Here is a 26,446-nt window from a genome sequence, read left to right as displayed (position 1 = left end):
CCAAATAATTCCCAGTTCCACAGTGCCTAAGCAATACCCCATAATCAGGCCCTCTCATTGAACTGCCAGAAAAACTGGTCAAGAATTGCAGGAAGGGGCCCTCAAGCATCCTGCATCCTGAGCACCGAGAGACCCTCTTGCCAAAGACCAAAAATAAAGTGTGTGTGTGTGTGTGTGTGTGTGTGTGTGTGTGTGTGTGTGTGTGTGGAGAAAGAGAGGGAGAGAGAGGGAGAGAAAGAGAGAGGGAGAGAGAACACACAGGTTACATAAATACACTATGCGCAAGTTGCAAGCTCATTCCAGATTAAATTACAATCATATTTTTTAGGTGAGCAATAAGTTAGCAATTATTTGATTTTTTTTTTTTACTTTTTGGGGTCACACCTGCTGGTATTTGAGGCTACTTCAGGGATCATCTGGTGATGATCAAGAGACCATGTGGTGCTATGGATTGAGCTCCGGCTTCTCATATGCAAAGCATACAAAGTCCTTTGAGTCATCTCTCCAACCCAAATTGCTTTAAACATTCTTGTCAAGAACACAAAATCATTAAGTTTAAGGATCTGTGTGAATGTTAATCTACTACTTCTCACTGATATATATGCTAAATAAGCATGTACAACTCAGTTCACAGAAATGTGCAATCTATAGACAAAAACTAATTGCAAAAAATTTCTAAAAACACTTTGGACATGATCGGAGTTTTCAAAATGCCTTTTCTTTCTACTCTGCAGTAATTGTGGCAGAAAAATTTTTTCTTAAAAAAATCTTTGGAGGGCCCAGAGAGATAGCACAGCGGCGTTTGCCTTGCAAGCAGCCGATCCAGGACCAAAGGTGGTTGGTTCGAATCCCAGTGTCCCATATGGTCCCCCGTCCCTGCCAGGAGCTATTTCTGAGCAGACAGCCAGGAGTAACCACTGAGCACCGCCGGGTGTGACCCAAAAACCAAAAACAAAAAAAAACAAACAAACAAAAAAAAAACTTTGGGGCCAGAGAGATAGCATGGAGGTAAGGCATTTGCCTTGCATGCAGAAAGATGGTGGTTCGAATCCCGGCATCCTGTATGGTCCCCTGAGCCTGCCAGGAGCAATTTCTGAGCATAGAGCCAGGAGTAACCCCTGAGTGCTGCCGGGTGTGACCCCAAAAAACAGAAAACAAAACAAAAAAAACTTTAAGCGGTGGGAGCGACAGTACAGTGCACAGTGTGTTTGCCTTGCACGTGGCCAAGCTAGGTTTGGTACCTGGCCTCCCAGATGATTCTCCCACCATGAGTAATTCCTGAGTCAGGAGTATAACGTCTGAGCACCTCTGGGGGTGGCACAAGAACAAAAACAAAAACAAATCTTTAAACAAAACATATTATAGTAATTGGAACAATTGTCCCCGACTTTCAGGTTTTTCCCACTAATTATGAAAGACAGTGAACAGGAAGTCCAGACAAAAGGTAAAGCAGTGAAAACATAAAACACTTACGTGTCATCTGTAAATGTGATTCCAAAGTACTCCTTTTCTTTCAGGTTAAAATGTGAAGCCACGAGGTCCAGTAGCTCTCTTGATAAAAGTTTAGGCTGTCAAGATAAAATAAAATTGGTTACCTTTCTTTTCTTTCTTTCTTTCTTTCTTTCTTTCTTTCTTTCTTTCTTTCTTTCTTTCTTTCTTTCTTTCTTTCTTTCTTTCTTTCTTTCTTTCTTTCTTTCTTTCTTTCTTTCTTTCTTTCTTTCTTTCTTTCTTCTTTCTTCTTCTTTTCTTTCTTTCTTTCTTTCTTTCTTTCCTTCCTTCCTTCCTTCCTTCCTTCCTTCCTTCCTTCCTTCCTTCCTTCCTTCCTTCCTTCCTTCCTTTCCTTCCTTCCTTCCTTCCTTCCTTCCTTCCTTCCTTCCTTCCTTCCTTCCTTCCTTCCTTCCTTCCTTCCTTCCGTCCTTCCTTCCTTCCCTTTCTTTCTTTCTCTCTCTCTCTCTCTCTCTCTCTCTCTCTTTCTTTCTTTCTTTCTTTCTTTCTTTCTTTTTTTTCGTTTTTGGGCCACACCCGGCGATGCTCAGGGGTTACTCCTGGCTGTCTGCTCAGAAATAGCTCCTGGCAGGCACAGGGGACCATATGGGACACCGGGATTTGAACCAACCACCTTTGGTCCTGGATCGGCTGCTTGCAAGGCAAACACCGCTGTGCTATCTCTCCGGGCCCTACCTCTCTTTCTTAATGCCATCACCATTCTTTGCATCAAATAGTTTAAAGTAGCTTTCTAGCAGTTTGCTTGTTGGTTTCCAATGCCTATCTCCCTTCTTTTTGTGTGGTGCTGGAATTCAAATCCAGGACTTTACACTTGCAAGGCAAGTACTCTATCACTACATCCCCGACACATGCTCTTTTTTTTTTTTTTTTTTTTTTTTGGTTTTTCGGCCACACCCAGTGGTGCTCAGGGGTTACTCCTGGCTGTCTGCTCAGAAATAGTTCCTGGCAGGCATAGGGGACCATATAAGACACCGGGATTCGAACCAACCACCTTAGGTCCTGGAACTGCTGCTTGCAAGGCAAACACCGCTGTACTATATCTCCGGGCCTGACACATACTCTTTTTAAAAATCTACTATGGACTGTTTTCTGTATGATTGAAAGGGGAAAAAAAAATGGGACATGGAGAATCATGAGATATTCATTTCCATAAGTTTCAATTTAGTTCAGTATATTACTTGCCTAAGTAACAGTATACTTATTAATCCATTAGATTTGGAAAAACAATCCTTTAAGTGTAGTATATATAGTAGTGATCAAAACTCGTAGTCTTACTGGATTTGTGGAGGTCAGTGGATGAGGCATGAGAGAAACAAGGATTTGTGGTCACTTATTTAAAAAAAAGTGTTTAATTTGTTATGCGAAAGCCCTTATATTCATTATTTCTGGCAATCCATATTATATACACTATGAGGGAGATATTTTCTTTTTATTTTACAGATGACCTAACTAAGGCAAAGAGAAAGTAAGTACTTTGCTTAAGGTTAAGGATATGAATCACCATTATATATGAATTTTTCATTTTTCCCTAGGAGTGGAGTGATTGGCCAGATTGTACACACTGTGCAGACTCCATCACCAGAACTTACTGAGCCACCAGTTAGGAGACTCTAATAATAAGATGATACAAAGCTCTGGACCTGGTAGGAAACACAAGATTGAAACCAGCCCTAATGTGCAGTGACAGTGGGTGCAGGGTTTGCAGGGACTAAGGAAAGGGTTTATAGGAGAGGATTCCAGACAGACATTTTAAGAACTTTGAGCCAGTTTCATTTTCATTATAGTGGTCTGAAGATTGGATGTTTGCTACTGGACTTTTAATAATGGATGCCATGATTTAAGAAGAAAGGAAGGTGGTGGGGGGCACAGATATGTCCCTCAGTGGTTAGAGCACTTGCCTTGCATGTGTAAGGCTCTGAGTTTGAGTTTTGGCACTACATAATCCCCCCAGGCACTGCTGGTGGCTTCCCCTAAATACAGAGTTGGGAGTAGTTGGAACTAAAAAAGGGAGAAGAAACAGGTAGAAATCTATACTGAGCTGTTTTATTCTGGTGGAATTATTGTTGACTGTACTATTTCCATTCACATTTAAATCTATACATAGGAGCATAAGTGTCAGAGAGGGGTGAATTTAAAATTAGTTTGGTGGAAAGAGAGAAATCTGATCCATATTGCAGGTGGGACTGCCAGAGAGGACCTTCACAGTTATCTAAGACTCAAGTCATATATAGGGTAAATAAAGAAATAAGCATAGAATTAAATATGTGACTTACATAGCTCCATATTCTTTACACATTTTCATTTACATATAGCATCTGGATTTTAATCATAATTCTATGGAAAATACGGAGCCATTTAAATTCTAGTTTACCGATGTCTGTAATTTAGGTCCAATGTCACGGATCAGACATGGCAGAACACTGTCTCAATTTACAACAACCCTTTCAAGGAAGCTTCATAGTTTATCAGCAAGAGGTTCAGGGAAGAAAATCTTGCTGGGAATCCGAGATACTGAGTTAACTGAGGTTAGAATCAAAAGCATTTCTGAGTCTATATTATTAAGTTCTAATGACTCTAACATGCAAACCAAGTTTTCCCCTATGTCTTCCAGTAATCTTGATTCATTAGTTTTAAAACATAGATGAATGATCACAGGGCATAGGCATGTCCCCCTCACTGTCCGCAAAGAACCAAAATGTATATTGCACGTATGAAATACACATACCTGAACCAGTAGCTCCAGCTTTCTTTCATCGAGGAGGAGCACCTGGCAATGCCTGCCTTCTGTCATCTGTGGAGACAAGAAAGCAAGGATATCAGGGCCATGTGTGGCATAAACATACACATATAACTTAATTTATATCTGTTGTGCTTAACCTAAAGATGATCTCAGTTGTGTTCATCAATAGGCTTGGTCATAAAAATATTTTTTTTTTTTTTTTTTTTTGGTTTTTGGGCCACACCCTGTGACGCTCAGGGGTTACTCCTGGCTATGCGCTCAGAAGTTGCTCCTGGCTTCTTGGGGGACCATATGGGACGCCGGGGGATCGAACCGCGGTCCGTCCTAGGCTAGCGCAGGCAAGGCAGGCACCTTACCCTCCTCAGTGCCACCAGCCCGGCCCCCAAAAATATTTATTTTTAAAGGCAGTTCTTGATGGATTGATTTTACTTTTTTTAAGCTCTCATATTTATTTATTTTGGTTTTGGGGACACTCTTTGTTATGCTGAGCTCCTGTCAGCAGAGGGCTTACTCCTATGAGGGCTCAAGGGACCTTATGACTTGTCAGGGACTGATCAGTATGCAAGCAAATACCCCATCCACTCTACTATTGTTCTGATTCCCCTTTCTTACTCTGGTAATCAATCTATCTATCATCTATCTATCTATCTATCTATCTATCTATCTATCTATCTATCTATCTATCTATCTATCTATCTATCTATCTATCTATCTATCTATCTATCTATCTATCTATCTATCTATCTCTATCATCTATCCATCCAAATCCATCCAAATCCATCCATCCATCCATCCATCCATCCATCCATCCATCCATCCATCCATCCATCCATCCATCCATTCATCCATTCATCTATCCATCTACTTAGATTTCTGGCCACACCTGTGACTCAGGGGTTCCTTCTGGCTCTATGATCAGAAAGTCACTCTTGCGGCTCAGGGGACCAGATGGGATGCCAGGGATCAAAACTAGGGTTGGCCACATGCAAAGCAGATGCTCTACCCTCTGTGCTATTGCTCAGCCCCTGCTCTTGCATTTTAAGAAATTAAAAGCAAAGATAAGCAAATAACTAAGAAAATTATGTCTATAACAGTGGGCACAAGATGATATCACAAAAAGTGGGTTTATCTGCCATTGGAAACTGCAAATGTTTCTTTGAATCAATGTTTTATATTTCAAATAAAATCATTTTATGATCATTGTTTTGTTTTTTATTTTGCCATAACCGTGGCATTCAGGGGTTTACTCTTGGCTCTGTGCTCCCATATGGGAGACCATCTGGGATGTCAGAATCGAATCTGGGTTGACCTCAGCTGTGTGCAAGGCAAGCAATCTACCTGCTGTGCTATCATTCTGGCTCTATTTGTTGTTTCTTTTTTTTTCTTTTTTCTTTTTTTTTTTTGTTTTTTTTTCGGGCCACACCCGTTAGATGCTCAGGGGGTTACTCCTGCTAAGCGCTCAGAAATTGCCCCTGGGCTTGGGGTAACCAGTATGGGGACAACCGGGGGATCAAAATCGCTGTCCTTCCTTGGCTAGCGCTTGCCAAGGCAGACACCTTACCTCTAGCGCCACCATCGCCCGGCCCCTATTTGTTGTTTCTTAATTAAACATAATTTGTACATACTTATAAGAAAAAAGCAAATGACATTTCAATTAAAATGGTAAATCTCAGGGGCTGAAGCAATAGCATGGCAGGTAGGTTGTTTTCCTTGCACGTGGCCAAGGTGGATCCAGGTTCAATATTCATTGAATCCCATATGGTCTTTTGAGCCTGGCAGGGAGTAATTCCTGTGCACAGAGATAGGGAGTAATCCCTGAGTTCCAATGGGTGTGGCCCCAAAAGCAAAACAAACAAAACCCAATAAACGAAAAAGCAAGTGTAAGTTCACTCCCCACTTTTTAAACTTTCTAACCATTATTTGCCTGTGTCACCTACCATAAGAAAGAATTATAGGAGAGTTACTTGTATAGTCAGAACAGTGTGATATGGGCCTGAAAAATAGTATAGACATCAAGGTACTGCATTTGTGTGCAGTCTACCCCAGTTGTATCCCTTGAATCACATTGTCCATGTTAGGAACTAGTGGCTTCAACCTAACTTCTTAAAAGCAAGCAAGCAAACAAACACACAAACAAACAAATACAAACCAAAATCTAAGCAACCCCCAAAACAGTGTGAGTTACACATTTTTCAGTTATATTTAAATCGTTATTATTTATAATTGCAGTACTAAAATTATAATATTTTAAATAATGCACAAAATGAAAAGTTCCATTGGTCAATTTATGTACCAAGCAATTTAACATGCAAAAATCATCACCCTGTTAGTTTTCCACAAGAAATTGCACTCTCAGCTTTGTTCCTAGATATGTAACTGCAGTCACTTTTGAGAAGAATAGGCAACATGTTATCTGTTAGTTTAAAAAAAATACTTGGGAGGAGGCCTATATCCAGTGGTAATTCCTAAATTATCCCTGCCCAGTGTTTGGGATTGTCCCTGGAGGTGACTGGGATACCAGGTAGTATTGGGATGGAATCCCAGTATTCTATATGCAAGGTATACGTGCCAACCACTTGAATTATTTCCCCAGCCTCTTATTTCTTAGGTTTTGAACAAAACTATAAGATCTGGGAACTCAGATATATAACTATTGTATATAATTTATATATACAATTATATAAATATTTCTATTACTATATTTTCTATAGAGTACATCCTAGCATTGTTAAATGTATCTTATTTGTTTTATCTCTAAATACATCATCCCTATCTGGAACTAGTGTTATTATGCCAAGTTAATAGAGGATATTGAGTTGCAAGGCTAACTTCAATGTGAAAATAGTTGCTACACTTGCTTTTCTTTTCTTTTTTTCTTTTCTTTTTTTCATTTCTTTTTTTCTTTTCTTTTCTTTTTCTTTCTTTCTTTCTTTCTTTCTTTCTTTCTTTCTTTCTTTCTTTCTTTCTTTCTTTCTTTCTTTCTTTCTTTCTTTCTTTCTTTCTTTCTTTCTTTCTTTCTTCTTTCTTTCTTCTTTCTTTCTTTCTTTCTTTCTTTCTTTCTTTCTTTCTTTCTTCTTCTTTCTTTCTTTCTTTCTTTCTTTCTTTCTTTCTTTCTTTCTCTCTTCTCTCTCTCTCTCTCTCCCTCCCTCCCTCCCTCCCTCCCTCCCTCCCTCCTTTCTTTCTTTCTTTTTCTTTCTTTCTTTTTTTCTTTCTTTCTTTCTTTCTTCTTCTCTTTTCTTCTTCTTTCTTTCTTTCTTTCTTTTTTTTCTTTTCTTTCTTTCTTTCTTCTCTTTCTCTTCTTTCTTTCTTTCTTTCTTTTCTATCTTCTTCTTCTTTCCTTCTTTCTTTCTTGTCACACCCCAGGGTGTTCAGGAGCTTACTGCTAGCTCTGTGCTCAGGGGGTAACTCCTAGAACTTGGGAGACCATCTGAATGCTGGTGTTTGAACATAGGCTAGTTGTATGCAAGGCAAGGGCAATATGCCCTACTGCCATACTATTTCTCTGGCCTTTTTTTCTCATCTCTTAAGCTAACTTAAATTTTGATTATACTTCTTGCAACCAAAAGGGGACTTTTTAAGATGACTGTAACTTTTTTTGTTGTTGTTGGTTTTTGGGCCACACCTGGTGACGCTCAGGAGGTTATTCTTGGCTATGCTCAGAAATCTTTCCTAGCTCGGGGGACCAAAATGGAACACCAGGGATCGAACCCAGGTCCAACTGTATCTGCTGTGTGCAAGGCATACGCCTACTGCGGTGGCTATTTGCTCCAGCCCGACAGTAACTTTTTTAGTCTATAAAACCAATTTTGTGATTGGAGGAAGGGAAGGACTGTTAAGTCCAGTAAAAGAGTCAATTTATGGTGAAAGATAAAACTTGAACTTTAGAGGGTGATGAATATAATGTAGTATACACTATTAATTAGTCATGGTACCCTCTTAAACATTTATATAGCACACAATATAACTTCAAACTTTTTAAAACACCCACAAATATTTAACTGCCAATTTTAAGTAATATTACATTGATTAGCAATGACTTTTTATGGTCAAATGAATTACTTGGTGTAAGTTAATTCATTGGTGGCCTGATTTGATTCCTTTACTTTTTCTCTTTTATTTGAATGTGTTGTTTATTTATTCTTGTAGTGAAGCAATATAGTTTCGATTCAAAGAGATTTAGAGGAAAGTGAGGCGAGAGATATATACATGATCATACATGTTTAAGAGAGAACACGGGGCTTCTCCAGAGTGGAAAAAACCTTGGTTTGAATCTTTAAACAATAACACACTTAATCAGCAGCATAATAAAAATTCTTCTTAAAGACTAAGAGGAGAAGAGGCTAACAGAAATTCCAGAAGGCAGCACATATTTCTTTTCATAAACAAGCACAAGGTTTAGTGACCCATACTTTCTCTAGTGTGCATATGAAATTATGTCACACAGTGATTTGTGTGCCATAATTATATCATAGAGCCCCTTACCTGTAAGATTTGACCTTCTACTCAGTGGCAACTAATAGCAGCATGGCTTCCTACTGAATAAAATAGCTACCTAGCTATGAGACGATCTGGGACTTTCCCTTAACTACCTCCCCAGATGTGAATACCTGCCCACCACCTCCTCCGCGACTCAGGTTCAGGAAGGTCAACAGGTTAGTATCACACATGTTAGATTAATACTACCCACCTCAGGTCCGTCGCTGTCCCATGCCTTTGCTCTCCAGCTGACTGATAGAACTGGTCCTTAGAGGCCAGATGCTGAGTACTGATGGAATAACCCTGTCCATCTGGTCAGTGGTCAAATGAGGAAGATTAGAAAGGAAGTACGAACCAGTCACGAACCCAACCTCTGGCTTGAGGCAGCACCAGACATGCCACTCACAGTGGAATTCAAATCTGTGAGAAAAAGCATTCCTAAGTTCTGATCTTATCATCTGTTTAGGGACATAAAAGAGGAGCGTGAGTTGGTAAGAAATATAAAGGCAAGGAAAGATAGGGCAGGATGGGGACCATTGACAACCACTGGGGTCAGCTTGAAAAACAACAGGAAACAACACTACAAAAAAACCCCAAGCTTACTGCAGTTTTGCTTTAGCAGCTCTTTGGAACACGGAAATATGAAAGCTGGGTAAGGAAGCTGCAAACTTCCTTTTTTGTTGCCGTTTTCCTCTCTTTCCCTTCTGACCTCTTTTAAAAGCTTAGCAGGGAGAGGGCCTGCTGCATAAAAAAAATGATTCTTCCTTGGGATTTTCTGTGAGGTGTCCTTGCCAAGTATAATTTTTTTCCTTCCCAGGCATGTACAAATCCAGCTCTTTCTCCAGGCTTGGTGCTTCTTGCAAGATGCAGTCTGCTGGCCATGGGATCTCTCCAACACACACCAGTTCCTTTGCTTCCCTGTGGGGGAAGGACCCAATGTCTTCTCATGCAATGAAATAAAGGCTCTAACTTCTCCATTCCCTGACAACACTCCCACCCCAATTTGTATCTCAAATGCTTTGCCCTACATACCAGTTACATTGGCTTGCTTTTCTTCCTCCAAAGAAAAACTTGTTCTTATTTTGAAGGCTTTGCAAATGCTGTTCTCTTAGAATAATCTTTCCCCTATGACTGCATACCTTCACCTTCTCCAGATCTAAAAATCAAATGCCACAATTTCCAAATGGAAAGCTAGCCTGAATACTCTCCTATCACTGTTGCCTCATTTTCTTTTTTAGATAACACTTCACAGTCATTGGTTTGTTTAGCCTTCTCTCTCTTTTATCATCCCAAGTAAAACCTTGATTGATTTGTTCACCACTGTGTTTTTCAGAACCTAGAAGAGGCACAGAGCACATGAGATATATGGCAAATAATATCTGCTGAGCCAAAAAAAAAAAAAAAAACCTTCACTAGTATGCATCCAGACTCAGCTCACCACAAATACATTCACATATGATTTAAGGAATCAGATAAGCACACACTGCAGAGCACAGTGCAAAGTGGAGTTCTAAAACACTGCCTTCCAAATTCTGACCCAGATAGATGTACCCTTAGACCACAAGCTTTCCTCCCAGACAACAGGAAGTCTATTAATCCTCATCAGATGAGCTATTCCAGAGGCATAGGAGAGAGGCAGCCAGGGCATATCTAGGGCGTTCTTACTTTGGGATCTATTGAGTAGATGGAGTTTTATGTTTCACCCAAATGATGTCAACTACAGTAGAACAGGGCGCCTTTATATTATCTCAGGGTGTTGAGTGAATATAAACCATTGACATTCCTCGCCAGAGAACAGCTTAGACTGACACGGATGTCTCCAGTTTAGTCAGCTGTGATTTTCCCCAGAGTTCTCTCAAGGCGGTGCCTCTTCTCCAGTGTGTAACCCCGAGGAACACCCTCATTTCAGCATCAATCAATGGGTCTTGAGCCCCTGTGAAGCACTTATTTTCAGTGACAGGGAGTGCTAGCATTTTATTTGAGCAGTGTCTCTTTCCATGCTGCCAACACATGCCTCTGAGGCAAGAAGTGCTATCACTGAATTTTACAGATGACAATGCTGAAGTGCAGAGAGGTTAAGGAACTTGTTTCATGTTATGTCGCTGTGAAAGAGGAAGGGTCTCATTTTCCCACAACAGCATTCAAGTGAACTCAAGGACTCTTAGGTGTGTGATTTTGAAAAAGGAAATTGAGAGAAAATGGAGAAGAGGCAAGGCAGGTTGTATAAAAAAAAACAACAAAGGCAGAAAAGAATGAGGAATGTGGGCTAAAGATAGGAATAAAGAGTGATATGAAAGCTTACCAAAGATGTAATAGAGTAATTTGCCTTAGGAAAACTGTTTTTTTTTTTTTTTTTTTTTTTTGTTTTTTGGGCCACACCCGTTTGACGCTCAGGGGTTACTCCTGGCTATGCGCTCAGAAATCGCCCCTGGCTTGGGGGACCATATGGGACGCCGGGGGATCGAACCGCGGTCCTTCCTTGGCTAGCGCTTGCAAGGCAGACACCTTACCTCCAGCGTCACCTACCCGGCCCCAGAAAAACTGTTAACAATAAGTAATGGTTCCTGATTTATGCTTAGCATTACTCCACATCCTTTCTTTTATTGACATGGATCATTTAGGGGCCGGGCGGTGGCGCTGGAGGTAAGGTGCCTGCCTTGCCTGCGCTAGCCTAGGACGGACCGCGGTTCGATCCCCCGGCGTCCCATATGGTCCCCCAAGAAGCCAGGAGCAACTTCTGAGTGCATAGCCAGGAGTAAACCCTGAGCGTCACAGGGTGTGGCCCAAAAACAAAAAACAAAAACAAAAGACATGGATCATTTAAAGTCATGATTATTGGAATGGGGGCCAGGAGCCAAGAGGTCTCAGGTGCATTGGTGGTATTAAAAAGGACAGAACTAGGGTTGGTATGATAGCACAGCAGTAGGGCGTTTGCCTTGCATGTGGCTGACCCAGGATGGACCTTGGTTTGATCCCTAGCATCCCATATGGTCCCCAAGCCAGGAGTTACTTTTGAGTGCATAGCCAGGAGTAACCCCTGAGCATAGGGTTGGGCACAAAAACCAAACTAAACCAAACCAAACCAAACCAAACCAAACCAAACCAAACCAAACCAACCAACCAACAAAAACAAACCAACCAACAAACCAAAAACAAAGCAAAACAAAACAAACTAAAAAGAACAAAACTAAATATCCAAACTAAAGTCAAGAACAATGAAGTTATGAGACCCAAACTTTAACAATCAAAACTTAAAATGGGCCTGTTATGTTGGCAGGTTAACACTGGTAGTGGGATTGGCTTGAAATATTGTATGTCTAAACTCAACTATAAGGAACTTTGAAAATTACAAAGATTCAATAAAATATAAAAAAACAAACATGTTCATGGCACCAAAGAGATAGTGCAAAGGTTAAGGTGCTTGACTTGTATGTAGCTAATACTGGTTCATTCCCTGGTACCACATGTTTTCTCAAACACAACCAGGGATGATTCCTGAGCACAAAGACAGGAATAGTCTTAGAACATTGATGGGTATGACCTAAGCTTCCCTCCCTACCAATTTCACTTGTTTGATTGTTTGTAGCATTGACAATACAACCCCGGAAGGCTTCACACATATAAGACATGGATTCTACCACAGAGCCATACCTTGGCTCAATTGCTCCAGTTTTTAGAGATTAAATGTTTTAAAAAGGTAAAATCTTGATCTTTCTCCACAAAGTCATTGAATAGAACAGAAACATGCATTCTAAAGAAAGGCCATTATCTTTAGCACTGTGCTAAATTATTTCTATAAGAAACTCTGGATCGGGGTCCGAGAGATAGCACAGTGGTGTTTGCCTTGCAAGCAGCCGATCCAGGACCTAAGGTGTTTGGTTCAAATCCCAGTGTCCCATATGGTCCCCCGTGCCTGCCAGGACCTATTTCTGAGCACATAGCCAGGAGTAATAACCCCTGAGCACAGTCGGGTGTGCCCACCCCCCTCACCCCCCCCAAAAAAAAGAAACTCTGGATCATTCACTCAGCTAGCATTTATTGATCAGTGTTCAAGACAAGCACTATTCTGGTACTACCGTATATCTGTAAATGAGACGTCAAGGTCACTTCTCTGAAATATTGTTTTAGAGGAGATTTTTCTCAATTTTAGTCCTATTGACAGTGAGGATCAATAATTCTTTTGAAAACATTTATTTACTTATTTTATTAAATCACTGTGATATAGAGTTAAAAAGTTGGTAGTTGGGTTTCAGTCATACAACCAATACTCATCTCTACCAGTGTTCATTTCCCACCACCAATTCCCCAAGTTACCCCTCCCCTCCCTCTACTCTTACTCCCAACCTGCTTCTATAGCAAATACTTTTCTTCTTTCTCCCCCTCATTCTCTTCCCCCTTCTCTTCCACTCTCTCTTCCTTTTTCCTTTCAAGCACAATGCTTTGCAATATTGTTTGTACCAACTAACATTTCCAACTATTTTTTTTCATTGTGATCTCTTATCTGTCTTAACTGTACTTCACTTCCATAGTTTCTATTTTTTTTACTTTGAAACATCTGTATTTTTTTTAAATACCTTTGTTTAAGCACCATGATTACAAACATGTTTGTGGTTGGATTTTAGTTATAAAAAAGAACCAATGCAACCTTCTCACCACCAATGCCCCTTTATTCCCACCACCCCCACTTCTTGCCTGTGTTTGAGACAGGCATTTTATTTCTCTCACTCACTATCATTGTCATAATAGTTGTCAGTGTAGTAATTTCTTTAACTGGAAGACATTGAGGGCTGGAAGGACCAGCTCATGACATGAAGCTTACTACAGAGTGGTGAATTTATTGTCTTTGAGTTTTATTCTTATACTATAGGCCTTTTCTTATATCCCACAGATGAGTGCTAAATTCTATGTCTATCTTTCTCCCTCTGACTTATTTCATTTAGCATGATACTTTCCATGAAAATTTCATGATTCCATCTTATTCTAACAGCTGCATAGTATTTCATTGTGTATATGTATCATAGTTTCTTTATCCACTTATTTATTGAGGTCCAATAATTCTTTGCTGTGGTGGTAGTGCTATGCATTGTAATATGTAAAGCATCACTAATTCCTACCCACTGGTGCAAGTAATGCCTCTGCCTTTCTTGTGATAATTAAATATATCTTCAAACACTGCAAATGTCTCCTGGGGAACAGAATCATCCCTGTTTGGAAACAACTGCTCTGCAGGTTAGAAGAAAAGAAATGATTGATTGACAATAAGTTATTTTGAGGGAATAATAAAGATTCTGAAATATGTCACCTGGCAATTGAACTTGTACAAATGTCACTTCTTGTCCAAGAAAACACGAGAAGTTAGGAAATTGAGGGATAAAATCTTTTTTGCACTAGGCTCTTAACAAGTGGCTCCCAGTGCAGATTGGAGGGATAGTTCTGTTTACTTGATATCAGCATTCAGTTGCATGCATCTATTTACTTGGCAGAGGTTGTAGGAAAGCAGACAAGCTAGGTTGGCCACTGCACAGCCATTTCTGCAGCTACAGCATCAACTTGGCAGGTAATTTCAATCAGCTTTGGCAGATACTCCTTGGGGAAGGCAGCTCATTAAAGACAATCCCTTATCAGATCACAGCCCTATTTCGTAAGTCTGGTGAAGAGAAAAAGTTAGGTCTAAAAAAAGGAAAGAAAGAAACAAAGCTACTTATTAAACTTGGAGCTGAAAGCATCAGGAAACACCAGTGTGGTGTCTGCGAGGGGTGTGCACAGAATTTAGAACCAGGAAGCTTATGTTTGTGTTCCAGTGCTATCATTTAGCTAAGGGTATGGCTCAAAAGCCATGTTTCACTAAAGCTGTATCTGCTCCTCTGAAGTAAATGGGAATGACAAGAACTACTTTGTCTCTCTAGTCATAATGAACTAAAATCTACCTCAGAGGTACAAATGGTAATTATATTACACGAACACACTGTTAGGCATAGATTGGGTGTTGGGAGTATGTGCTATGTACTCAACATGCATTATCAGCTTTACCTAATGGAGTGTGGATATCACATGGGCTAATCAGGTGCAAATGAGCACTCTGAGCACTCTGCTGAGCACTCTCACATAAGTAAGTGATTAGGTTGGTAAAAGTATTTTTTTCTCTTGGAAAAAAAATTCTATATCAATAGGAGATCAAACTGTTATACGGAAGTTAACAATCAATCAACTGGGGTCTGGAGTGGTAGGACAGTGGTTGAGCATTTGCCTTGCATGCAGCTTACCCAGGATAAATACAGGTTCGATCCCCAGCATCCCAAATGGTCCCCTGAGCCAGGAGCAATTTCTGAATACAGAGCCAGGAGTAATCCCTGAGTGCTGCCAGATGTAGCCCCCCCAAAACAAAACAAAACAAAACAAAAAACCCTCACAAACCGAAAAACAATCAACCAACTAGGTAAATCCCAGAGAGCAGATAACAATAATAAGTGAAGTTTAATTTTACTCTAACTTTTTAGGAATCACTAATTGGCTAACTCAATACTATGCTTCCCACCTCCCGCCCCTAGGCCCCAAGGTCACATTGACTATTCTCAGGGCTTACTATTGGCTTTGTACTTAAAGATCAGTCCTGATGGTGCTTGGAGGAACATACGTGGTGCTGGAATTTAAAACTGGGTCAGCTGCATGTAAGGCAAACATATTATTGGCTGAAATATTCTTTCCAGTTCTCACAAACCACCATCTTTAACTGTCAGTGTACCCAATGATGGGGAAACACTTAGATTCTTTTATCTGCTTATGAACAGATCATTTTCTGGGCTAACTGCTAATAGTTCTCAATATGAAAAATAAATAAGTGTGTGCTGACTGCATGGTCATTCTAGGCCATGTGTCTTTTTGTTTGTTTGTTTTTGGGTCACACCCAACAGCGCTCAGGGGTTACTCCTGGCTCTACATTCAGAAATTGCTCCTGGCAGGCTGAGGGGACCATATGGGATGTTGGGATTCAAACCACCATCCTCCTGCATGCAAGGCAAATGCACTACCTTCATGCTCTCTCTCTGGCCCCTAGGCCATATGTCTTAACAAACATTTCTCCACTGATTTCTCATACATATTGCCTGCCCACATGTCCTCTCCCACAATGAAGCTGTTTTTTTGTGTTCTCTGACTTTCAACAAAGAAATTGAAACTTCACAATCTTGAGAGTAAGTTGTTTAAAGTTGGAAGACAATCAAGGCAAAAGTCAAGTTCAGTAAGGAGCTCACTAAGTAAGGCACAAGGGGAGAAACAGGTAACAGGCCACAGAAGTTTCTGCAAGGAAAAAAACCACAGGGGAAAGCAATGTTCTCTGCTTAAATTGTCTTCACTTTCACAATTAGAAACTCAGATTGGGCACTGATAGAGGCTGTCAAATGTTTGTTTTCAGAAAATCATGCAGAATCTTTCTGTTATTCCTTTCAGATGAAATAAACAAAGTTTTGTATTTAAAAACCACTTGCTCGACTGCATTTTTCAAACATCCTAGTATAGTCTCAATGAGTCAAAAAAAGAAAAGGAAAAAAGTGGGGAAAGCACAGCTACTGTAAACAGGAAAAGTCACAGAGTGTAACCAAGAAAAGCTGAGCGTGGATCCCGTGGGCTGTGGGGCAATTCAGTTTTCCTCTGCACTTCAGGCTGGTCACCTGGTATAAAATGGAAATCTGGCTTTGGTGATTATGCAAGTTGCAGACACCCTGTGGTTTGGAAACTGTTTATTTTGCCAACTGTCAGATTTTCAAATCGTTTGCTCTGAAAAACAGTGAAAGTACTGCATTTTTTAAAAACTTAAAAGTAAAGACAAGTACAGCTCTGCAGCTCTGGCGAAGGGGTTTTAAAAATAAACTTTAGTCCTTGTACTTTAGAGATATTCTGGTACTGTTTATTCACTCATGGTATATTTGGGAATTTGGACTGAATTTCCAAATTCATCTACAAAGCAAACAAATCTTACGTATTGTCCCAGAAACCTAAAATTGAACAAAAATGAATTAGAAAATCTAAATAGGTTCTACAATAACTTTGCAGTAAACACATTTATTTATATCAATCAACCAATGATTGTCAAAGTTCATTTATTTAAATTTTTCCTTGAACTTTTTAGAATATCTCTGATTTATTTTCTTTGAGTCAATTTGTCCTTAGTGGTTCATATATCAGTAAAAATTGAATTAAGTCTTTTATGGCATTTATAATTAATACAAGCAGATTGAATTAGGTTCAGAGACTGATTTTGATTAGTAAAATGTAATATTTCAGTAGGGAATTTTAAGGAGAGAAAAATGAAACATACCCTCTCAACCAGAAGCATCTTATATTTAGTGGTGAAACTTTTTTGTTATTTAGTGCTGGTTGAATTTTCAAATAGAATTCTGTATTATTTTTGGAAGCTAATATAAGACAAAAGGTCAGATATGGAGAAGACAAAATATAACAAGAGTCAAAAAAAAAAAAAGATTAGTGGGGTCAGGAAGAGAAGAGAAAGTCTAATGGGGAATGTACTTCTGCCTTGCATTCTCCTGACATAGGTTAGATTTCTGGCATCAAATATGGTCTCAAGCCCACCCAGGAATCATCCCTGAACACAGAGCAAGCCAGGAGTAACCCCGGAGCACCTCCAGGTGTGGCCTCAAACTAAACAAAACGAAAACATTATGTATTCATAATGTTATACACTAATGTTGCTTAAAATATTATACAGTATGGAACTTCCTTCCTTCCTTCCTTCCTTCCTTCCTTCCTTCCTTCCTTCCTTCCTTCCTTCCTTCCTTCCTTCCTTCCTCTTTCCTTCCTTCCTTCCTTTGTTCCTCCCTCCCTCCTTCGTTCCTCCATCCCTCCTTTCTTCCTCCCTCCCTCCTTCGTTCCTCCATCCCTCCTTTCTTCCTCCCTCCCTCCTTTATTCCTCCATCCCTCCTCCCTCCCTTCCTCCTCTTTCTTTTCCTTCCTTCGTTCCTTCCTTGCTTCCTTCCTTCCTTCCTTCGTTCCTTCCTTCCTTCCTTTCTTTCTTTCTTTCTTTCTTTCTTTCTTTCTTTCTTTCTTTCTCTTTCTTCTTTTCTTCTTTCTTCTTTCTTTCTTTTCTTTTTCTTTCTTTCTTCTTTTCTTTCTTCTTTCTTTCTTTTTCTTTTCTTTTCCTCTTCATTACCTTATCCTCCTCCTTTGATTTTGAGACCATGTCCAGCAGTGCTCAGGACATTCTGCACTCATGACTCCTAGTGACATATAGGATACTGGGGATTGAATTTGGAGTCTGTTGAGTGCAAGATCAATGTTCAATCTGCTGTACTATTGCTCCAGTCCCCTCATACTTTCATTTTCAATGAAGTATAGTTAACCAGTATTAAACTCTTCTATATACTTTTTTTTTTTTTGGTTTTTGGGCCACACCCGTTTGACGCTCAGGGGTTACTCCTGGTTATGAGCTCAGAAATCGCCCCTGGCTTGGGGAGACCATATGGGACGCCGGGGGATCGAACCGTGGTTCGTCCTACGCTAGCGCTTGTAAGGCAGACACCTTACCTCTAGCGCCACCTTCCCGGCCCCAAACTCTTCTATATACTTATGATAAAGTAAATTACATTAAAAACAAAACAATATATGCTCAAACTCATCAATTTCAATATTTTGTCATATACCATTATTATCTTTGATCTTGTGTTTGTTTATATTTATTAAATCAGTGTGATAATAATACTACTTAATGGGTGTTACTCTCTATCTTTCCACTTCACTTATATTAGGTTGGTAACATGACCTCTCTAGTGGTGATGACATTTATCCCACAGAAGTTGTGTTTCAGATTGATGTCTTTTCTTCTAAAGAACTGGGGGCTAAACTTTTTCCTAAATACCACAGGAGAACTTGAATGGAGGACGGTTGAGAAAAGTGTTGCGTTCTGAGCCCCACATTGATGTCACTAAGAGATCATGTGATGACATTAAAAAGAAAAATGAAGATTTTGAATTTATGTAGAAAGGACTATGTTCAAAACTTTGCTCAAGACTGAAGAGATAGTCCAGAAGTTAAGAAACTTTAGTTGCATATTTCCTAATTTGGTTCAATCTCTGACACTACATATTGTCTTCTGAGCTAAGTTAGAAAAGATTGCGCCAGGTTGATACAACATCCTGACAATGGGGAAACAGCAACAACTTGATTCAAGAGCAGGTTGCCCTATTTCATCACCTAACGGTAAGATGAAATCAAAAGACATGCCATCCTTTGATCTGTGCAAAAACCAAGATCACTAATTACAGAAGACTGACTTTGACAATCGCAACTGGGAAGAACTTTTCATGGGGCCAATAAGAAAGATCCTAGCCTAGGCTTCAGTCTAGGATTTATACAAAAACTGAGAGATCTAACTTTGACATCGTGACTGAGCAAAACTTCTGGAACCATAAGAAAAGACTATCCTAGGTTTTGTCATAGGGTCTGTGCAAAAACCAAGATCACTAATTACAGAAGACTGATGACAACAAACGTGATGGAGCAGAACTTCTAGAACCATAAAGAGAGACTCTATCCTAGATTTCATCCTATGACCTGTTGAAATACCAAGATCTCTAACTATAGAGGACAGATTTTTATCATCCACAACTGAGCAGAACGTTTCCTTGCACCATACGCCTTTCTAATTTTCCTAATACTTATTGTGCCTATGCAAAAAAAAAAAAAAAATCAACCGCTCCAAAAAACCCCACAAAGCCTAGCCACACCAGCCCTTCTCTTTTTTACCCCCTTTTCCCCCTTTTTCAATTTTTTCTTTCTTGTGGTGGTTGTTTTGTTGATGATTTTTTTATTTTTGCTGCTATTGTTTTTTGTCAATGCTTGGTATTTTTTTGTTTTTCTGTTTTCCCTTTTTTCTTTTAAATTGATATTTATAGTTTCTAGACGGACTCCTCCCAGCTTTTTTTTCTTTTTGTTTTCCAACAGAACCACAGAACTTAAAACATCTTGTTCTCCCTCAGAAATTGAGGGTGTAAAAAAAGGATGGCATCAAGAGCAACCAGTCATATGAACATTGAGTGGAAATAAAAGATGATCAGATTTAAACACCAAACACAAAGTCAACGACAACAGAATCGATACTCAAAATACTACAAGCTAAAAAAAGGACCTGTTACCTAGGAGTCCATGGGGGCAAAGGGGATAGGTATGGGATGCATGCTGGGAACAGGGGTAGAAGGAGGACAACACTGGTATTGGGAATGATCCTGATTTATTATCACTATGTACCTTAAATATTACTGTGAAAGATTTGTAATTCACTTTGATCACAATAAAAATTAAAAAAAAAAAAAGAAAGAAAAGACTCCTAAACTAGGAAAAAGCCCCGAGCACTGCCATGTGTGTCCCTAAACAGAAACAAAACCCAAACCCCAGTTCACCTAACTTTTCCAGAGCTCTTAGTTTTACATCTTTAAAATAGATTACTAATGTCTAGCAGCAGGGTTGTTATACTAAAGCATGCTTGGAGTGAAGTTAGAAAAATAAATATCAGCACAGAAAGTTCCAAATTAGTTTATTATTATGCATAAGAAAAGTTCTTTTTCCTTCCTTCTTCTAAAAGGATATCTATAACACCTAGACGAACTTCTCCTAGTCTCTCTCTGTCTCTCTGTCTCTGTCTCTGTCTGTCTCTGTCTCTGTCTCTGTCTCTCTGTCTCTGTCTCTGTCTTTCTCTCTCTCTCTCTCTCTCTCTCTCTCTCTCTCTCTCTCTCTCTCTCTCTCTCTCTCTCTCTCTCTCTCTGGTTTTTGGGCCACACCCGGCGACAGCACTCAGGGGTTATTCCTGGCTATCTGCTCAGAAATAGCTCCTGGCAGGCACGGGGGACCATATGGGACGCTGGGATTCGAACCAAGTACCTTAAGTCCTGGATTGGCTGCTTGCAAGGCAAACACCACTGTGCTATCTCTCCAGCCCTAGTTTTTCTCTTTTTTGATTGCCTTTCCTACCCCCCCATGGTACCAAGACCAGACAGTCATCTGTTCATTTGGTGGAAATAAAAAATGATCAGACTTGAATACCAAATCCAAAGTTAATGACAACAGAATCGACACCTAATCTACAACAAGCTGTACAAGTGGGGAACAGTTCCACTAGCATTACGGGGGTAAAGGAGGGAGATGTGGGATGCATGCTGGGAACAGGGATGGAGGGAGGACAACACTGGTGGTGGGAATGCCCCTCATTCATTGTCACTATGTGCCTTAAATATTACTGTGAAAGATTTGATCACTTTTACCACAATAAAAATCTAAAAAAAAAGAAAAGAAAGAACCTAATGAGCAAGCTCACTCTTGAGGTTGACCTGACAGAAATCTGCAACTGCCATGTCTAATGTCAGTGTTAGGTGTTTTCCTGTGCTTGTTAATGAAATGTAATTTCATTTACTGGTAGAACTGACCTAGCTCTTATCCAAGATCTAAGCCTCTTGGTGTTTAATAAAAATATGATCAGAGTCAATGAATTCCCCTTCATTCCATCTCCTGTTTCATTTCTGAGTTGTCTGCCCATTTGCAGTATATAAAAGTCAGATTGGCAATCAAGCAACACCTTTGCCTGAATTTGTCAGATTCTAGCCAACTTCAACCTTTCCCTTCTGCAATCCAGCAAAACTCTGGAACTCTTGTCACTGCCAAAGGAGGGCGTGATGAAAGAAGCTTCCAGAATTTTCATTCACCAGCAGAATGTAACACGTGTCCCTCTGTTCAGTCAATAAGTTCCTCTCCATTTTTTCCTGCCTTGTTCTAGTCTCAGTTCCTTCTTCTTCCTTGAGTGGGTCTTGTGAGAGGAAATTTTACCCAACATTTATTTGGAACTGTATCCAAGGAACCAAATATTTCCCACTGTTGCCCTGCTGTAGTCTGATTTCCTAGAACTTGCTCTACTGGAACACTTTTACAAGGGGGAAGGGCTGGGACATTTGAAAAAGCATGGGCCTGCCTGCAGAGTGGTCTGAAGGTAGGTTATGATTATATATATATATATATATATATATGTATATATATGTAGATGAGGAAGTTTTAAATTCTGGAATTCTAGTGATTTTTTTTATTACATTTGCTGTAGTCAGGGGCTAAGTCCATGGTAGAACTCCCATCTATCATGTAGTATAGGCGAGTGACTAGGAGTGGCCTCTTTGAAACTAGCTAGCTAGGTAAAATGTCTGCTACTAGCATTACTTCTTATTGGCAAGCCATAGGGCAAGCCACAAAGCCTCCCTGGGTCTTTACAGTAAAATGGGCATAATGGTGCCTACTACACTGTTAGCATACCAGAAGAAGCTTTGATAATTTCGGGGGCCACATTTGGTTGTGCTCAGGTTTGATTCCTGGCTCTGTACTTAAAGGATCACTGCTAGTGGTGCTCAAGGAACTTGATGCAAAGTTGCAGATTGAACTAGCGATAGTAAGTAGTGTGCAAGACAAGTGCTTCAGTTCTCTGATTTGGATATACTTTCTTTTTATTTTTTGGTTTTTGGGCCACACTCGGTGATGCTCAGGAGTTACTCCTGGCTATGCACTCAGAAATCGCTCCTGGCTTGGGGGACCATATGGGACACCAGGGGATCGAACCACAGTCCTTCCTAGGTTAGCACATGCAAGGCAGATGCCCTACTACTTGCGCCATCACTTTGGCCCCTGGATATACTTTTAAAGATTAAGTTTTTTTTTTTTTAAAGAAGCGCTAGATGATTAAGAGAATAGCCTTGCTCTGCTTTTTTATTGCCTGTGTGGTCTTGTACAGGTCACTTCATTTATCTTGAAACTCAATTTTCATCTCCGAAACAAAAGACCCTAGTAGTATTCTTTACTCTGTCTCAGGGCTAGGAAGGTGCCATTAGATAACAGACACTAAAAGCTTAGTTGACTCATAATCCATATTTAATTGTATTGTATATGATTATACATTTTTTGTAGATGTTTGGGCCATACCCCATGATACTCAGGGATACCCCCACAAATTTCTGGCTCAGAGATCACTCCTGGCAGGCTCAGGGAACTATATGAGGTAACAGGGAACAATTCCAGGTTGGATTTATGCAAGGCCATCACCCTACCTGCTGCACTATTGTCCCATCCCCTACATGGTTGTGCTCCCTATTTTTAGAAGGTAGAAAACTTCATTGCAAAGTAGAGGAGAAAGGAGAAGGTATGCAACATGTTGAGAGGATCTTAGTAGAGAACTAAGTTCCATGGTTGTACTTTTAATACAACATTATAAATTTAACAAATATTTATATAAATTATTATAAATTTAACTGGAAACCAAGCAATTGCAAGAGAATCCTTGAGATGACTTTTATTTTTGTTTACTCTAGGGCCACACCAGATGATGCTCAAAGGTTACTCCTGACTCTGTAGCTAGAAATTACTGATGGTGCTTGGAGGACTATTTGGGGTGCTAGAGATTGAACCTGGTTTAGCTGCAAGCAATGAAAATGCCTTACCAGGTGTAGTATTGCCCTGGCTTGAGGGTGTTCTTGTCAGAGGCCACATTTAGGTGCTGAACAGGTGGTGAGCAAGTTCTGCTCTGCTCTGAACCCCACAGCAGAGAATGATGCACATTTCTCCAACCATGTTAAACTTGGTCTGACTGTCCTTTTTAGTTATAATTTCACTTTGTCTCTCTGGGGTGCTCTATTTTTCTTTTTAGTTGCTCTAAAGATGAGGCCAAAAGAAGCACAAAAAAGTTGTTTCTTTGTGGTCACACAAGTGGACAGAGACAAGATTCTGGAGGCAGATTCCTGTTTTCTTTGCTAAACTTCTGTTGCATATGAAGATCCCCACAAAAAGTAAAGTTTAAAGAAAGTAGCAAAAAGTAAAGTTTAAAGAAAGTAGCAAAAATCTAAGCTCTGATAAGAGATATGTGTCCACTCCATGACTCCAGTACGTGCCTTTCACAGTGGGAGGACTTCTTCAACACCACGAATTTACAGTAAAGAAAATACAGCTCTTCAAACTCAGGGATATTTAGGGAAGTCTGCAAGTGCTCCATCAGCACATTCTGGCCATCTGGAGTGTTGTTTGTCCCAATGCTTTCTATTAGACTTAAGTCAATGATAAGAAGCCCACTTAGAAAAAATTGGAGATTATTACAATACTCCTGGAGATAAAAGGTTTGCTTTTCCCCATGGTTTTTTTTTTGGGGGGGGGGCTTGAGTATTATTATTCTATTTCTACTTCTTTAGAGTCTGTGAGGGTTTAATGTACTGGAGCAGGCAAGAATTTTATCACAGAAATTTGTTTAAAAAATGTGAAGTTGGAGCAATGTACTACAGAAGGTAGTTGCTTGACTTGCATGCTGACAACTTGGCTTCAATCCCCAGCACCATCTATGGTTCCCTGAGCTCACCAGGAATGATCCTTAAGTCCTGAACCCTGCTGGATGAGGCCACAAAAACAACAACAACAACAAATGTGGATTCTGTGATGTCATCAAGGACTGAAGGTGGAAAATGATATGAACTTCTAAGAGCCAAAGAAAACTGGTCACCCTAAGTTTTTGATCATTCTGGCTGAGAAGTGCAACTTTCATGTTTTGTTTCATTATATCATGAAACTTATATCATGCAGTTTTTAGCTTATATAATTTCAATTAGTGTAACTTTCAGTTCTTCATTATAGTACCTGAGTGACCACCCATTGTGATCTGCCTTACTTAGTTTCTACAGAAATTCATATTTCTTCTTCTTCAAACAGAATAACAACTAATAAATGAAAATTGCATTGAAGATCACCACGGCATTTTTTTTCATTGTAACTGAATAATATTATCTTTCATCATTTTTTCCTTTTTATTCTCTAATACCCAAATTTCTACCAAACTGTGAACATTTTCCATTTATTTAGCTGCATTTTGTTTATGGCTCATCAAACAATTATTATTTTAATATCACTTCTGCCATTCCCTTAAGGGGTGGTGATAACCAGTCAATTGAATTTTCTTTCATAGTTCAAGTGAACTTTTAAATTTATAGATCATGGGATGCCACTTTAATGACTGTCACATTTCCTATTAAACTATTATAGAGGTGAGGTTAAATAAAAGGCAAATTTTGCATATTAATACCCAGTGCAATTCTCTGTGATGATGAGAATGTTGTAAAGTGTGCTGACTGCTAGACTAGCTAACAATGGAGCTAGAGGAAGAAAAAAATAAGGTAACGGGCCTCATGTCTTCTCTAACTACTCCTCCAGTGTTCTTGGGCATTTCATTAAGCTTGCTTTTTGTTGTTGGGCCATACTACATAGCATTCAGGTCTCGTTTGCTAATCAGGGTTCCCCTCTGCCCTTTTCTCTAGTTGTGATAATGATAGGGAAGATTAAAGTGGTAGCAGAGGGATTAAACATTATGGAAATTTTTTAGGGTGATGCTCAGGGGTTCCTCTGGCTATGTGCTTAGAAATTACCCCTGGCTTGGGAGACCATATGTGACACCGGGGGATTGAACCAATGTCTATCCTAGGTCAGCCAAGTGCAAGGCAAACGCCCTACCACTGTGCCACTGTTCCAGCCCCACTATAGATTTTTTTTTTACTTTCATGTGCATCTTTATTTTATTTAATAGATATTATTTTTTTAAATTTTATTTTATTGAAATCATTGTGATTTACAAAGTCCTTTGTAGTTGGATTTCAGACGTCTAATGAATCAGGGCTAATCCCACCACCAGTGTTCACCTTCCTTCACCATTTTTCCACAAGTACATCCCATATATCCTCCCTTCCCCCCATCCTGCTAGTATAACAGGCCCATTTTAAGTTTAGATGGTTAAAGTTTGGTTCTCTTGATTCCATTGTTGTTGCCTTTGGCTTGAATATTTAATTCTGTCATTTTTTAACACTACCAATATGGAAAAAATATTTTAACATTTTGCTCCTTCTCCCTGCCTGATGACTGAGAAAGAGTACAGTCATCTCTGGCTTCTTGTCAACCAGGCCACTAGATCCCTTCAGGAAATAGACTCAGGACTCAGCAGTGGTTAAGTGGGGGTGGATGGGGTGGGAAGATGAGTGGGTAGAGGGTGGAAGTGTGAACACTGGAGTAAATTTTAATTTGACAACTTTAATAACTAAGTTTGACCATTTTATTAACAATGATTTAACATTCATTCATGTATCCATAAGGATATATTAAATTTTTTCATGTGACAGACTTTATAAAGGACTCTGCTTATTGAACAGTAACACAAACTAGTGCCAAGTGCTTATTTCTTACAAACTCACTAGTGAAAAGGACAGCTCTCAAACAAGATATGGCTTGATTTCAAACTGAACTTAGCGCCACAAATATAGGAAATGTGATGTGGGAGAGTCGTTACTTTAGAGTAGGAGTCAGGAAAAGGCTATTTGTGAAAGTGACTCTTAATCTAATATGGGAATGATCAGGAGTCATTCTTGGGAAGATCTTAGAGAAAGAATATTTCAGACAAGAACATATGGACAAGTACAGAGGCCCAAGGCCAGATCATGTGATGTTGAAGACAGGTTGTACCAGGTGCTGCTACTAAAGCCTGGAAGCTTTGCTGTTGGCCATCTCAGGTATCATAAATGATTTCTGACCACACCGTGCCAAGTGTATGGAAGGACCAGGCAAAAAGTTGTGCAATCCCCGGAGAACAGTGCAACTAAGAAATGATGTGCCAGTAACTTGGGGAGAAAGTATGACACTTGATGAGCACATGTATGAGCACTTTGG

The 26,446-nt window shown here is 39.7% G+C and overlaps 1 protein-coding gene across 1 annotated transcript in view; it reads right to left on the bottom strand.

Moving 5' to 3' along the window:
- Window positions 1-26,446, bottom strand: part of FRMD4B (FERM domain containing 4B) — a 253,675-nt gene that overhangs the window by 165,874 nt on the left and 61,355 nt on the right. The window contains exons 2-3 of the mRNA XM_049777265.1: window positions 4,232-4,297; window positions 1,474-1,568 (exon numbers count right to left, since the gene is read on the bottom strand). Coding sequence (XP_049633222.1) covers window positions 1,474-1,568; window positions 4,232-4,297 — 161 coding nt within the window. The remainder of the gene's footprint in view (window positions 1-1,473; window positions 1,569-4,231; window positions 4,298-26,446) is intronic.

Source organism: Suncus etruscus, chromosome 7 (genome assembly GCF_024139225.1).
Source record: "Suncus etruscus isolate mSunEtr1 chromosome 7, mSunEtr1.pri.cur, whole genome shotgun sequence".
Lineage (NCBI taxonomy): Eukaryota > Metazoa > Chordata > Mammalia > Eulipotyphla > Soricidae > Suncus > Suncus etruscus.
Note: the sequence above shows the minus strand (reverse complement) of the source record. Positions and strands in the feature narration are given on the sequence as shown.